This window comes from Anas platyrhynchos, chromosome 15, assembly GCF_047663525.1.
Source record: "Anas platyrhynchos isolate ZD024472 breed Pekin duck chromosome 15, IASCAAS_PekinDuck_T2T, whole genome shotgun sequence".
NCBI classification, from domain to species: Eukaryota; Metazoa; Chordata; class Aves; order Anseriformes; family Anatidae; genus Anas; species Anas platyrhynchos.
Genome location: NC_092601.1, coordinates 13,104,081 through 13,117,451, shown reverse-complemented (window position 1 = coordinate 13,117,451; position 13,371 = coordinate 13,104,081). Strand labels below are relative to the sequence as shown.

Genomic DNA, 13,371 nt, shown 5'->3' with positions numbered 1-13,371 from the left:
CAATTCTCTGATTCCCACATTTTTCACACATCATAATCTCCCCTCAAATGCATTGCAGATAAACAGAGTAAATTGTGTTTAGCTGTGTTATATTTGGACAGTGGAAGTCAAGAACAGTTTAGCTTTGCCTTTCAGGTGCTTAAGCAAACAAAAACAGAGGCAATGATTTTTATTTATTTTTTATTCCCTTTTAGACCTAGAAAGGGTTATATTGCCAAGGGACAATGAGCCAATGACTGAAGTATTTTCTTATTTTATCCTTTTCATAAAAGTAACACTTGTTCCCATAAAGGTATAAGATGTAAAAATGTCCCTCTCATCCCCCATAAACCTTTGAGTTTAGTTTAATCTAATACCACATACTTGCAAGGGTCCCATCCTAAGTTTCTCCATATATCACTGCTGGCACACACTTCTATGGGATGCATTTGTAGTTTTTTAATAACTCAGCACCATGCACCAAATCTTTCACCTGCCCCAGCTACATTTCTTACATTGTACAGCTTTGTAAAGAGAGAAGAAAAAGAATCAAGTTTGTCTGATGAAATCACATGCTTTAATTGCCAAAACACCCAGCTGCGTGCTGGTGTATCGGAGAAAACTTCTGACGATCAGTTGACTGTTTCTGTGAAATGAGCTGTAATACTGCCTTGTTAGAAATGTTATCAGTAAAATGAACAAAGAAACTAAACATTAGCATAAAAAGCCCTCACTCACCTGCACCAGAGCCTCCTTCATGGCTGTCCAGTTTGAAACCCGCCATGCACATTCCAGTACTAGGTAAGGATTGATGTGGCCTTTTGACTGGCCATATTCTGTCAAAGGTTCCCACTGATTCAATTCTTTAGAGCAACTACAAAAATTGAAACCATTGTAAATTTATTTACCATCACCAAAAAATCAATAGAAGTGACTACTAATGCTGTGTACTAGAATATTATAGGTATATATGTCTGTTCATTTTTTTGTTTGAAAGCACTGAAAATATTTTATCCAGTTGGAAGGATTTCTGTTATTTTATTAATTCATTACCGGTTAAAATACAGAAATCTGTGAACAGGTAGAAGCCACATTTTCTGTCTCCCAGAAAAAACATTTTAAATGGGAAAAAAAATAAAAAATTTTAGCTCCAGTCTGTTTCCACCAATAACAAATTACAATTATACAAGTCTTCAGACATATCTTCTGAGGGCCTGTTAAGGGAGTAAAAAAGTAGCTTTTTTATTCCCTTAAGTTTTTACTGTATCTTAGAAGTCCTGAACTAAGCTTTTTCTGGGCAGTAATGCTTTAAACCAGCAGGGTATTCTAATTCAATTGCAGGACAGCAATACTTCTTCTACATCAGCTTTAGAGTCTTACCGAATCCAATGATCTTCCCAGAGCTGATACTCGGGGAAGATAGAAGGAGAAGCATTGTTCCGTTCATGTTCTTTTTTAGCCTTTTCCATTGCTTTTTCATAAGTTTCTTGTGCCTGAATAAAATTCATACTGGTTTACTTTTCCATCTGCTATATACACATTAACTCAACAGTCACTTTAAGAAAAAATAATATATATATTCAAAGTTTTAATTAAAAAACAAACAATGAGGTATGTTAACTCATTTCTGAAATAGACGTTACTTAGTAGCTTTACAAATGTGATAAAAAGCTGACGAACATACTCAAAGTCTTACCTTATCTAGGTATTACATGGCCTTAAACTATGTTAGCGAGAAGAGAAGCTGTTTTAACATTTTCTGGTTTAGAAGACTGAAGTCTTCTAAATTACTATGCAGAATATTTTCTTGCTGACCAGTATATTAATCTGAGTATTTTACTGTCGGGATGATTTCCCATATCAAGAGCATACCTGTTCAAAAAAGCCATGCTGTTCATAGGCAATAGCTGTTGCTGTCTCTGGGAATTTACAGCGTTTCTGCCATAGCCCAGCCCACATATCCTCTTCTTGTAACAAAGAGTAGAGCTCAGCAAGGGAATCCAGTATTTCCTAGAACATTAAGAGCAGTGTTTCTCTGCAATCCATCACTACAAAGCATAGTAGTTAGCAAAAACACACTTTCTATACTGAAGCAAGTTGAGAAAGACACAAAAATAAAGATTTGTTCGTGTCTCTTTTTCAAATTCTAGATGGTAAGCTATTAATAATGACCTAGTACTGAGAACAACACAGCACTACATGACAACAACAAAAAAAAAAACACACACCTATGAACGTACAAACGTGTATTGATTCTTGTTTAGCTTGCTTAAAATATCAGATCAATTCATAGAACAAATTGTTTAACAAACCAACAACTCACCCTTTAACATACAAATAATCTATAATATTTATCTTCCTCAACTACTCACAAATGCTACCTGACAGACTACTAAACACAACAGTATCTGTTTACAGAGAACTCAATTTTGCTTAGCAAATAACTCCTTAAGGTCATACAACAAGCATAATCTGTTAGGGAAAGCATACTCTTCTTTGAAGGAGACAGAGGCAGTAGACACTTCTACATCAGATTTAAAATAAAGGGCAGAAATGGTTTGATCTATTTTTACAGTGCTGAAGATAATTACTTTGAAAAGCAGATAGCAAAGAGGGATCAAGAGAGAAAAATATAAAAATATCCATGCCACGTGAAAGAAAGGCAGGAGAAGTAGGTAAGATGCAAAGTAGTCAACATTGCAAGTGACTATGCATGAACATAAAAGGACAGGAATTTCATCATTGAATTAAAAATGGACACTCCTCCAACAAGCTTCTAAAGCTATTGTACTACACTGTCACCATGTTTTTCTCTCCACATTTTATAACCTTTTTCAATTAATATAATATCTTACCTGTTGAGGAGGAGTTATGCTTTCCTGCTCATAAAATTCTGTTGTCTGTTTAGGCTTAATTTGTAGGCTCAGTCCTTTTTCAAAGGCTTGATGTTCCAGCATCAGCGTAGAACGAAACCAGAGATTGTGAGTTTTCCCTAAGTATTTCAGGACACAAGGTCTGATGGGAATGGGAGGAACACACTGTGACATTGCTTCCACAAAGCAATTCAGTGCACTTGGCTGGCAGTCTCGCTGTACTTGATGGCTACCACTGCACAAGAAAGGGCTTATTTCACCTGCCAGAGCCTGGAACAAAAACATGAGGATAGACAAATCTGAATGAAGAGCTAACTGTTACAGAATTTGGATTCAAAAGCTGGGAACAAACGTTTGGTAAGTGTAGTTTCTTAGTAAACTGAAAGGCCCCATTTCTTTCAAAATATGTACTGGTGGAGATGTACAGCATTAACTAGTCACAAAAAATGGTAAACTTCTCAAAGCAAGTGAACAAGTCATTTAGCACAAATACATTTTCCTGGAACACCACTCATTTACAGAGGAATTCATTAAAAGAGATTCTCACATGTTGCTGTCTGTCAGACAAGATCTTCCATAGTCGTGAAAAAAGCTGGATCCAAGTCTTCTCCGCTAATGGTGTAGAAATATGACATAACTGAACAAAGGCACTCAGCAATGCTCCAGTCTAGAAAGAAAGAGAAAGATCTACATAACATGGGAAAAATTCAATACTACTAAAAAACAGTTCAGTTGTATAGCTGTTTAAGCAGTACTGTAAATCCCTTTTCCAACCAACATATCAAAAATGTTTTCTTTAGCACTGAAAACTACCATAAAATGAATTCAATGCTATTTTCTTGTTGATCGAGACTTATTCATTATTGTAACCGTTTCAAAAAACATAAAAAAAAAAGAAAGAAAAAAGGAAAAAGGAAGAAAGTTGATGACTTTGGTAATAGAAATGATCCAGTTAATTGGCTAGACATGTTACTCTGAAAATTATTTCAAAATAGCTTTCAGTTAAAATTACCTTCTCATTAATTATTTTAATATAAGATGTGATACTTTTTTTTTTGTGCTCTGTCTCTGCCATCACAATTTTCTTAACAGTTAAAAATGAACTTACACAGTTAAATTTCTTCCTCTCCCACCTGTAAGATCGATACAGTAACAAGCAGCAATTAAGTAAACACTTAAGAATTTTTTACACTACACAAATAAGAAATTACATCAGATTCTAAGGGTTGTCTGTACAAAAAACATAAGCTAAAAAAATAGAAAATAAATTATGTCAGGTCAGCTTGAACATTTCAGTATTAAAATCATTTATCAGGAAATGAACAACCAAGTACCAACCTTCACTTCTCGAAGAGAGTCAAGAAATTTGTCATGCCGGTTGGTCAACATGTGCAGCTGATTGCCAATGTCCTTCTCAGAAAGTTCTTTAGTTTTAGGTGTGCTGGTTTGATCTCCCGGAGCCAACTCAATGTCAATTTCAACATCCTATACAGAAATAACGATACAAAGCATGCAGGTATTTTCTAAGTACTTTTTTTTCCCCCTATACAAATACAAAATACCCTTCTGATCAAACTAATTTAGGTCTCACTATTTCTATTAGTTCTTCGTGTTCAGAAGTAGAATTGCTAATGCACTGTACTAAAGAAAGGTCTAAATGAATGAATGCAAGTTCTGAGAAAGCCATGCACAGTTAAAATACAACACATTACACACAAGGTATACAGAACAAGCTCTGCACGTCATCTTCAAGGCACTTTCTCCAAATTTATTTAACGAGAAACCAAGAAGAGATGCTTTCATCAAAAACATTATTTTTCTACTGTGCTTTCTGCAAGTTACCTCTTCTTTGGATTCACTGTTTTCCCTTTCCCGAGGCTCTTGTTTGACGTGGGTTACCATAGCAAATGCCGCCCTGTCATGGCTGTCAGCAAGGTTGATAACGTTGGTGATGGAGGGCAGCATAGCACCCTGACAACTGGTCCCAATCGTAGTGTTTTTCTCACACACTGCCAATAAGAGCTAAGGCATTAAAAAAAAAAAAAAAAAAAAGAGAGAGAACTTTTAAATAGACATTTTACTGAAGTATTTCTGAGAAACAGTACCTATGGTTTCATATTTTTATAAGAGTGGCAAGAATGTGTCTAAGGTGTATTTGTCACCTTTATTCAGTAAATATAATACATTTTCATCTTAATTTGATCACATTGTCAGTAGTTTGAAGTCTGTGACTATACTTTCGAGACTGCCTTTCAAGTCACTCCTGAGAACACGGAAGGAATAGGACTCCTCTGTGCTTAAACTCTGTATTTTCTACTTTATATACCTATTTAGTGCCCTCAATCAAGTAATGTACACAGAAAATCCATGCTGTTTCTTATCTCTCTGGAAGTAGCCATAAAACTTATGAGGCCAAAGTTATCCCCACAGTCACTCTAAATTCTTGTTTTCATATGCAGATTTTAAAAACAAAAAACAGACAAACAACAAAGTTTGGTCCCATTTTGTTTTATATAAGCCAACCAAAAATGCAATTGAATTTCAAGGCAATCCCACCTAAGACTTGTCATACCTTTAGTGCATAGACTGTGCATATCCTTGAAAGTTTTCCTGAAATCATCTATGATAACAACTCCTCTATTTTTCCTAATCACCATCACTTGTACGAGATGGTTTTTCTTAAGTATCAACATGCCCATTAAGCTTTTCTCAAAGAACACGGATTTTAAAGATTAAAGCTGCTTTCCAAAACCAGCTGTTTCATGTCTCTGACGTATCTGAGGTAACACACTTGGTATTTTTATCTTTGACATAGATAATACATATTTCAAAGCATACATAAAATAACCCTTTTAAACCCAGACAAGAAAAATGCAGAACATATTTCTAGAATTATAATGGTATTTCTGATAAAATTAATTTTCCTACCTCAATGCATTGTTTTATCCAAAAGTGATTTCCCATTGCTTCCCAGTTCTGAGAACATGTCACATACAGCAGACGCTCATAAACACGACGTTTCATAGAGTTGTCAAAGACCTCGAAAAATTTAGCTCGTATCAGGGGCTGGGCACAACGCAGACCCGAAAGAAAAGCTGGCTCAAGTTTAGCAGTAAGTTCACTACCAGAAAGATTCTCATCCCTAAAACGAATAAAGATAAAATTACACAGGTATTAGAAAAAGAAGCCTTCTATTTTTTGCAGATAAAATACTAAAATCAAAGGAGCTGATGTCCTGTGGAAGCCTACATGGTGTGGAATGCTTCCAGGTATGCCATTTTGAGTGAAACAGCAAAGAAAATACTGCTGCTTGATATTAAAAAAAATAACAACAACACAAAACACTGCCCAGAGCTATCATAAAAGACTCTTTCAGGACAAAATCCTGATTGTCTTAATTGTGAAACAGTATCATTTTTTGTTTGAAATACCCCATAACATTCATCGATAAAAACTTCTGACCACCATGTTCACACCAGTGTTTGGCACAGTTACCCAGCAAACAGAATAGCAGCAAACAATAACTGAAAATAATGTGAATCATTAGCATGAAATAAAACACCTGACTTTTTTTTTTTTTTTTGATAAAGTAGATGTTTTAATTATTTTATGCCATTACAAAATCTGCCAGTTTAGCTAGTAAAGAAATTCTCCTGAAAGAATATTTTAAAGTAGATTTCCAAGAAAAATAATCTTTATACTCTATGGAGGTAAAAGGAGAGACAGATCATATCGTTCACCACAGCGTTTAATATACAATCATGTATGAGGATGCCCTAGTACCTTAGGAAAGACGATATTTGGGCAGATCCAAAAAGAAAATCTTTTTAAGCACTTTCCATTATAAAATTGCGTTTAGTAAATATGTATTGTGGTTTAAGTGAAACGAATCAATTCTGCATCTTAGAAAAAAGTCTCTTAACTCAAACCTAAAGAGATTGATGGCATGTTATAAAGGTCATATATGGTACAAATTATGAACCAATAAGCTGCAATAAATGATTAATTGCTATAATTACCTATAGACATAGTTAACAAGGTCTAAGAACTGGGCATTTAATTCAAGGTCTTCTGGAAAACGCTTTTCAATGTAAGTCATCATTTTCACTAGTAAAATGGACTTCTCCCGGAGAGTAGGTGTCTGTGTTAAAAGAAGACATGATTAATTTTGTCAATTTATCTCAAAACATGCAGAGAAGTAGCATATTCAAAGTACGTCTCAGCTACCATTTTTATCACTCTTTCACTCCTAAAGTATTGAAAAATAGCTTGGTAGAAGGTCATGGTTCTTAAAAAGAAAAGACACAAGCATTTGTCCTAATATAAACTACACAGGTTTAAGTGTTTAAATGGTTACAAAAATCTAATATGTATTTTTAGAAGTGTAAGTTTAATATATAAAGCACTAGATTGTCAAGCGTTCAACTCTAACTTTGACACAAAATATGGTAAACTGAGGAGGTCACAAAACATTACATGAATAACATGATTTCCTCCTGAAGAAACTGTCTATCCAAGTTAACAGAAGACTTACTTTAAACCTTCACTTTAAAAGAAGTTCTAGGCAAAATAGCTTCTGAGATCAAAAAATGGGTATGTCTATAAAATGCTATGCATCTTTAACTCATTACTGTCACATGGGATGCAAAATATTCAAAACCTTATAAAAGTTTATATGTCCTTTATAACAGATCCTTACAATCCTCACTGTAAATACCTGATGAATTATAGCAGTAGCTTGTATTGATCCAGTATTTGAGCATAGTCATGGTTTTATCTTCTCAATTTACCTGATTAGCTGCCATTGGGGAATTGTTTTTCACCCACTCTTCCACTATTTTTACCACTGCACGAAGAATTTTCGCATCAGTAGACTTTTCAATGAGAGATGTCAGAATAGCTTGTATAAAATTTTTTCTCATTTCCATGCTCATCACAGCCAGGCGTGTTTTCACAAGATCCAGGCTTAGCATTACCAGTTCACTGGTACCTGCTATGGATACAAAAACAGATGAAAATTGTGTATGTATATACAAAATGCATAGTAAAGTAGTTTTCAAGATAAGCCACTGGAAGTTTAAAGTAGCAACAACAAAATCTGTTACGCGGAAATAAAGTCCTGTACATTGAAATAATGTTTTCAGAATGACTACTTTCCGTCCCTAAACAGAGTCACTCCAAAATAAACAAACAAACAGAATATTAAAGACAAGCCTGTGAGGTTTTATCTCATTAAGTAGTTTTGGTTAAAAGGTATTACAGAATTCCAATACTGAAAAATTGTAACTAAGCTTGTGAAAGAAATACATGAAATACCTAATCAGTTCTGTTACTTTCCCAACTCGCCTATCTGTCAAGCTTAATAATTTTTTAATTGTTTCCCATTGTTAGTAAAATTTGAAACGTTTTAGTGTACCTAACAAATATGCTCTGGAAACATAACAGCATCATTTCTTTCAAACCACTTTCTTCCAGTAGCTTATTCATTCATAAATTACATGTTCTTTAGTAGGTATGTAAGAACATCTGAATTTTTCAATGACTCATGACCTAATTCATTTGATGATAGACAGAACTGTACAGGCTGGAAAAGAAGCTCTTTTAAGGTAAAAACAAAGGCATCAGTTCCAACAAGTTAATTTCACAAACAGTAGCTCCACTGCTTGTCAGCTCCGCTCCCCGAATACTATAAACTGTTGAAAATTTTCAGTATTTCTATATATATACATACATTCTGTAGCTCCATAAATATTCACTAACCATTCACTAAAATTTATGTATTACATTGGTAATATGAACTTAAAGTGCATTTTTATCCTTCAGTACTTCAGCAATATTTCTAATACCGAAGTTATTTTCAATATGCACAAGACTCTACGAAATCATTTCAATCCCTTTAGGATTAAGAGATTTTAATACTTTACACATCTTTTAATCATTAACATCATTAGACTATATAATGAAATACCTGTATTTGCTTCTGCTGTTCCTGCTGTAGCCTGTGGGTTTAAGTGTTCCCTGACCATCTTCTGCAGAGATCGCATAAAAACTGAAATCAACCTGTCGATATAGCTGGGGTTGTTACTGCACGCAGATTTCAGAATCATTAAAGTACCTATTGATAAAAACAACAGTTACAGAAGTAAAGCTTTCATTGAATATAATATGAATAATATCAAGGTTTTCAGTGTGGATGTGCTCTTTCACATAGAAGAACATGGGAGATGTTCTAGCTCTATTTCATCCTGTCATGAAAACAGTATGGGGATTACCCAAGTTAAAACAACTAGGTTGAAAAAGCTTTTACTATAAGAACAGCTACTTTCGGCACACTTTAGGAATGCATGATGCCTACAGAACCACAACCCCTACAAATTACATAGCTTTTAACAATTCCTATCATAATAGGAGCTTATTCACATTCTGGCAAACTAATCAGTTTAAGCAGTATCTACCCTTTAAAATGCTTAATTCTTTGAAAGGGAAAAAAAAAAAAAAAAAGTAAAATCTACAGTTCCTCCTTTCCTTACCACGATAAATTCAACAAAAACCTACAACATTTACACAAGTGTGCTTTGCATAAATGTTGTTTTCAAATTGCTGCTTTGAGAAGTTTCATTTCTTTACTTGCTCAGATATGCATAAGAAATTTGACATATAAAGATAAGCCCCTTAAACACAGAATTAAAAAGATCTGCAACACTTGAAGGTTAGATTGTAGTGTTTCTTTTAAATGAGCACTGGATAAATTGTAAAAAGCATCTTTCTGGGTTAGTTTGTTGTAAAGCACATCTTAACACCTCACAAATAGGCAATTCCCAAAACGAAATTACAACTACCTACACATATCACAGTGAAGGACATTTGCCAATTCAATCCAGAAAGTTTTCCAGAATTGTGCAATTTCAGGTCTGTATTGCCAACACAAACAGATCTATGCCAGACCAAATTATTCCAATACATCTCTGTCATTGTCATGTGTGGCTGAGCTTTCTACGAGTTACGTAAGTATGAGTAACAAGAAAAGACAACCATTTTGGCCTTCAGGATGGTAGAGAATAAAAATTCAGACTGCTTACTCAGAAAAAATAGTATTTTTGGAATTCCTTATTTAGTGAAAATTCAAGATCTACAAAAAATATATCTTCCTACGCTATTCAAATCAGCTGATACATAACACTTTAAGACCAACTGCAAAACAAAGTAAAAGGTAGTAACATGTAAGCATGTTTACACATATTCTTCGAAATGCTATGAATACCCCAGCCCTTTTCTCCATAGCTGACAGACATCCCAAGCTCATCTCTTCTGATAGCCCTAACTGCTTCCCACAGCTCCTTCCTGATTATCAGATTTCCATTTCCTTATGGAAAGTAAAAGTCAATGACAGAAAACCATACTAATTAACAGATCAACCTACATACTTCTGCTAGAGATACGGGTAACTTACCAAAGAGCTGAGAAGGGTTAGCATTAGTGGCTTTCTCATAATTAGTAAGTCCTTCATAAATAACCTTGCCAACCGCAGCATAAAGGCACTCCAGCTCTTCATACTTCGAAGCTACACTTGAGGTACCTGCAAAGTTTACAGAGTTTGTGTATTTTTGGTAAACTTAGCCACAAAACAGGCAAGAACAGTTACACTGTGAACGTACAGTCACCTATAACCATCACCAGAACCTTATCTTGCTAATAAACCAATACAGCACAAACAGCTCCCTCGCTTATATAACCTCTTCACTATACAACCAATACCTCCTCCACAGTGTGCCACTACTTCTAAGTAATTCATTTGGATGAGAAGTCTTAGATCACTGAGGCTTTTCTAAAAAAAGTCTATAAAAATGAGTTTGTTTTAGAATAAAGCATATTAAAGCATATAATGCATATCTCCCTTCATTGTTTTAGCAAAACAGCAAAGTTTGACTACCAAAAATTTTACTTCTGAAGCTGAAGAACTGTGATAGCAAAAATGCATTAGATTTATAGCATGCATTTCTTGAACCAAAGTTATGATAACCACAGGTTATTGTGTTGTTTTTTTTTGTCAGTAGATAATGATGTATTCCACAATTACGTTTTTCAGCTTTTTTTTTTTTTAAAGAGGTTGAAAGTGCAAACTAAATTGGACCATTAAAAGCAGAAATCGAAAAATAGTATTAGCACACTGCAGAGTGTCTTTGCCCCACCCTTAATCATTTGAGTTATGTCGCTATAAAGGATAAAAGGAGGAAGAAAATACTACATACTCGGTTCTGTAGGGAAAATACCCATTAATCGAGAAAGCAAACTGTGGACTGCTCTCAAAACCTTGGTGTTTCCACAAGTCATACAAGCTGCTACACCTCGTTGCATGGGTTTGAAGCTACTCAGGACAGCAGGGGGCTGCAGTACAGTTAACAGGAAACTTAAGACCTCTAAGCCAGTGCAAATGTTGGCAAAGTTGGCTTGATTAGGTTGTTCCTAAAGAGAACACATACAAAGACGCAATGAGCAGGGGAAAACATAGAAGTATTAAACAGATTAGCAATGCTTCATGTCAGTCTTTTCAGATAAGTCACCCAATATGGAACTCTAAAATACAAGGCACTGTAAAATCTTTAACCATAAAATGTTACTTAGGCATTTACAACTATGTGCCTTATAATGCTTTTTGTGGTCCTCAGCTTTGAAAGCTGCTTGAAACCTTGCTCGTTGGAAACATTTTCAACAAGGGATTATGTTTTACCTCCTTGTCAACATCCTCATCAAATAATTCCTTTACAATTCTGATGCCAAATTTCATGAAACCCATTGAAACACAGTCTAAGAGTGTGTGTACACAAAAAAAAAAAAAAAAAAAACAGATTTCTCTGACTTCTCTGACACACTCATGGCTACAGCCTCATCTCTATCGTATATTCATCCCTCCCTAGCCTTGACTTCTGTTCAGTCTTCCCATTCCAAGTCAAGGCCCTGCCTTCTTTTGGCCTTGATCTTTTTGTTAACCTCCACACTCTGACCATCTCCACTCTGCTTCCTCATTCCTCTTTGGAAGGCAAGCAGCCTCCTGCTCTTCTGTATTGCTTGGGCTTCAGCAAAGACCACAGTAAGAATTCCTGCTTCTGTTACACAAATTCAGATTCTTGTAGGTTCAGAAGCCACAAAAAAAAAAATTGCTCAGTCACACAACCATAAATAGATCGGCCCTGGACAGATGGCACCTTCAGAGAATTGAGTTATTAAATAAATGCCCTCTTGACAAACACAAACAGGTTTTCAGAACCTACTTTTTTAATTAACTTTATCAACAGCAACCCAAGACACTAGAATTTATTTAACATATTAAATAATAAAATGACTACAGACATTCAACCCCCAAACACCAAATGTTCATATTCAGATGTCTATTCTCAATCACTGACTTTATCCTATTCCATAATACAAAGTCACAAATTACCAGTAGAAAGATATATGGCAATTTAGCTCCAAATCCTCCAAGAAACAATGATGAATGAAATCAGTAATTAAAGAGATAAAGATTTATTTCCATTTCACAACGATGCTACACTATAAAAATAAAATTACAATTTAAAGTTGAAATCATAACAAATGAGCACTCAGAATACATAATCATCAAAAAATATTTCAGTGTGCACCTTAAACATCTGGTTTCAAAAGTATTCAATCAACATACGTGCTAGATAATCCTAAAGCCCTACAGAACTTGAACGTTACCTACCACTGTCATTAGAAGCTTATCAAACCATTGCAGTTTCAGTTCTGATTTTGGCCACATGTCTGGTCGTAAAGCCGTTTTCAGAAGGTTGACACAGCGACGAGACAGCAATTCCCCAGGAGATCCAGCAGTGTTTGAGTTGTCATTTACCTAGCAATTAATCAGAGTTAACACAACGACAACTTTTTGCAACCAACTCATTAATTTATTATGCGTTCCAAGCAAGCATGTAATTTCTTACTTCTGAAATGGATGAGCTCAAGTAGTTTTATCAGTGGTGTCACAGAGTATTTTACTGAATATAAGCTCACAACTAAGAGCAAACATCACAACTCATGTGCAAACTGGTTCCTTATTACCTGAAATCACCCATCAAAAGTATATATATATATAAAAAAAAGTTTAATCTGATGGATTATTACTACAACTAAGAAAAGATTAACTAATATTGAACATGTTCAATTTGGATGGTATCCATGTATCCACAAGAATCCAAAGCTTTTTACTAAAACAACCTTTATACTTTAAGAGCATGACTTTTCTGTGCAAAGGACTGTGGTTCATAAAATCCCATGCCATACAGTTTTTTAGCTTTGAGCTATACCCAGCTAGTTTTTCCCCTTCTAGAAAAGCTAATTCTTAAAATTTGACAAAAAAGTTTTACATGCTACATGAAAAGTAATTCCATGTAATTGATCTTGAAAATACAGTCACAACTGTTATCCTTAGATACATAATTGACGTAGTCCTTCCCTATTATGCTCTTTAAATATATTCAGATCTTGGGTAAAATAATCTTGC

The 13,371-nt window shown here is 34.7% G+C and overlaps 1 protein-coding gene across 11 annotated transcripts in view; it reads right to left on the bottom strand.

Moving 5' to 3' along the window:
• Window positions 1-13,371, bottom strand: part of TRRAP (transformation/transcription domain associated protein) — a 92,616-nt gene that overhangs the window by 37,258 nt on the left and 41,987 nt on the right. For all 11 annotated transcript variants that reach the window (XM_072023766.1, XM_072023774.1, XM_072023765.1 and 8 more), the window contains 14 exons: window positions 12,574-12,720; window positions 11,102-11,315; window positions 10,303-10,428; window positions 8,821-8,967; window positions 7,643-7,845; window positions 6,872-6,993; window positions 5,781-5,994; window positions 4,695-4,874; window positions 4,191-4,337; window positions 3,400-3,519; window positions 2,835-3,122; window positions 1,852-1,989; window positions 1,360-1,472; window positions 718-853 (listed from right to left, as the gene is read on the bottom strand). In XM_072023766.1, coding sequence (XP_071879867.1) covers window positions 718-853; window positions 1,360-1,472; window positions 1,852-1,989; window positions 2,835-3,122; window positions 3,400-3,519; window positions 4,191-4,337; window positions 4,695-4,874; window positions 5,781-5,994; window positions 6,872-6,993; window positions 7,643-7,845; window positions 8,821-8,967; window positions 10,303-10,428; window positions 11,102-11,315; window positions 12,574-12,720 — 2,295 coding nt within the window. The remainder of the gene's footprint in view (window positions 1-717; window positions 854-1,359; window positions 1,473-1,851; window positions 1,990-2,834; window positions 3,123-3,399; window positions 3,520-4,190; window positions 4,338-4,694; window positions 4,875-5,780; window positions 5,995-6,871; window positions 6,994-7,642; window positions 7,846-8,820; window positions 8,968-10,302; window positions 10,429-11,101; window positions 11,316-12,573; window positions 12,721-13,371) is intronic.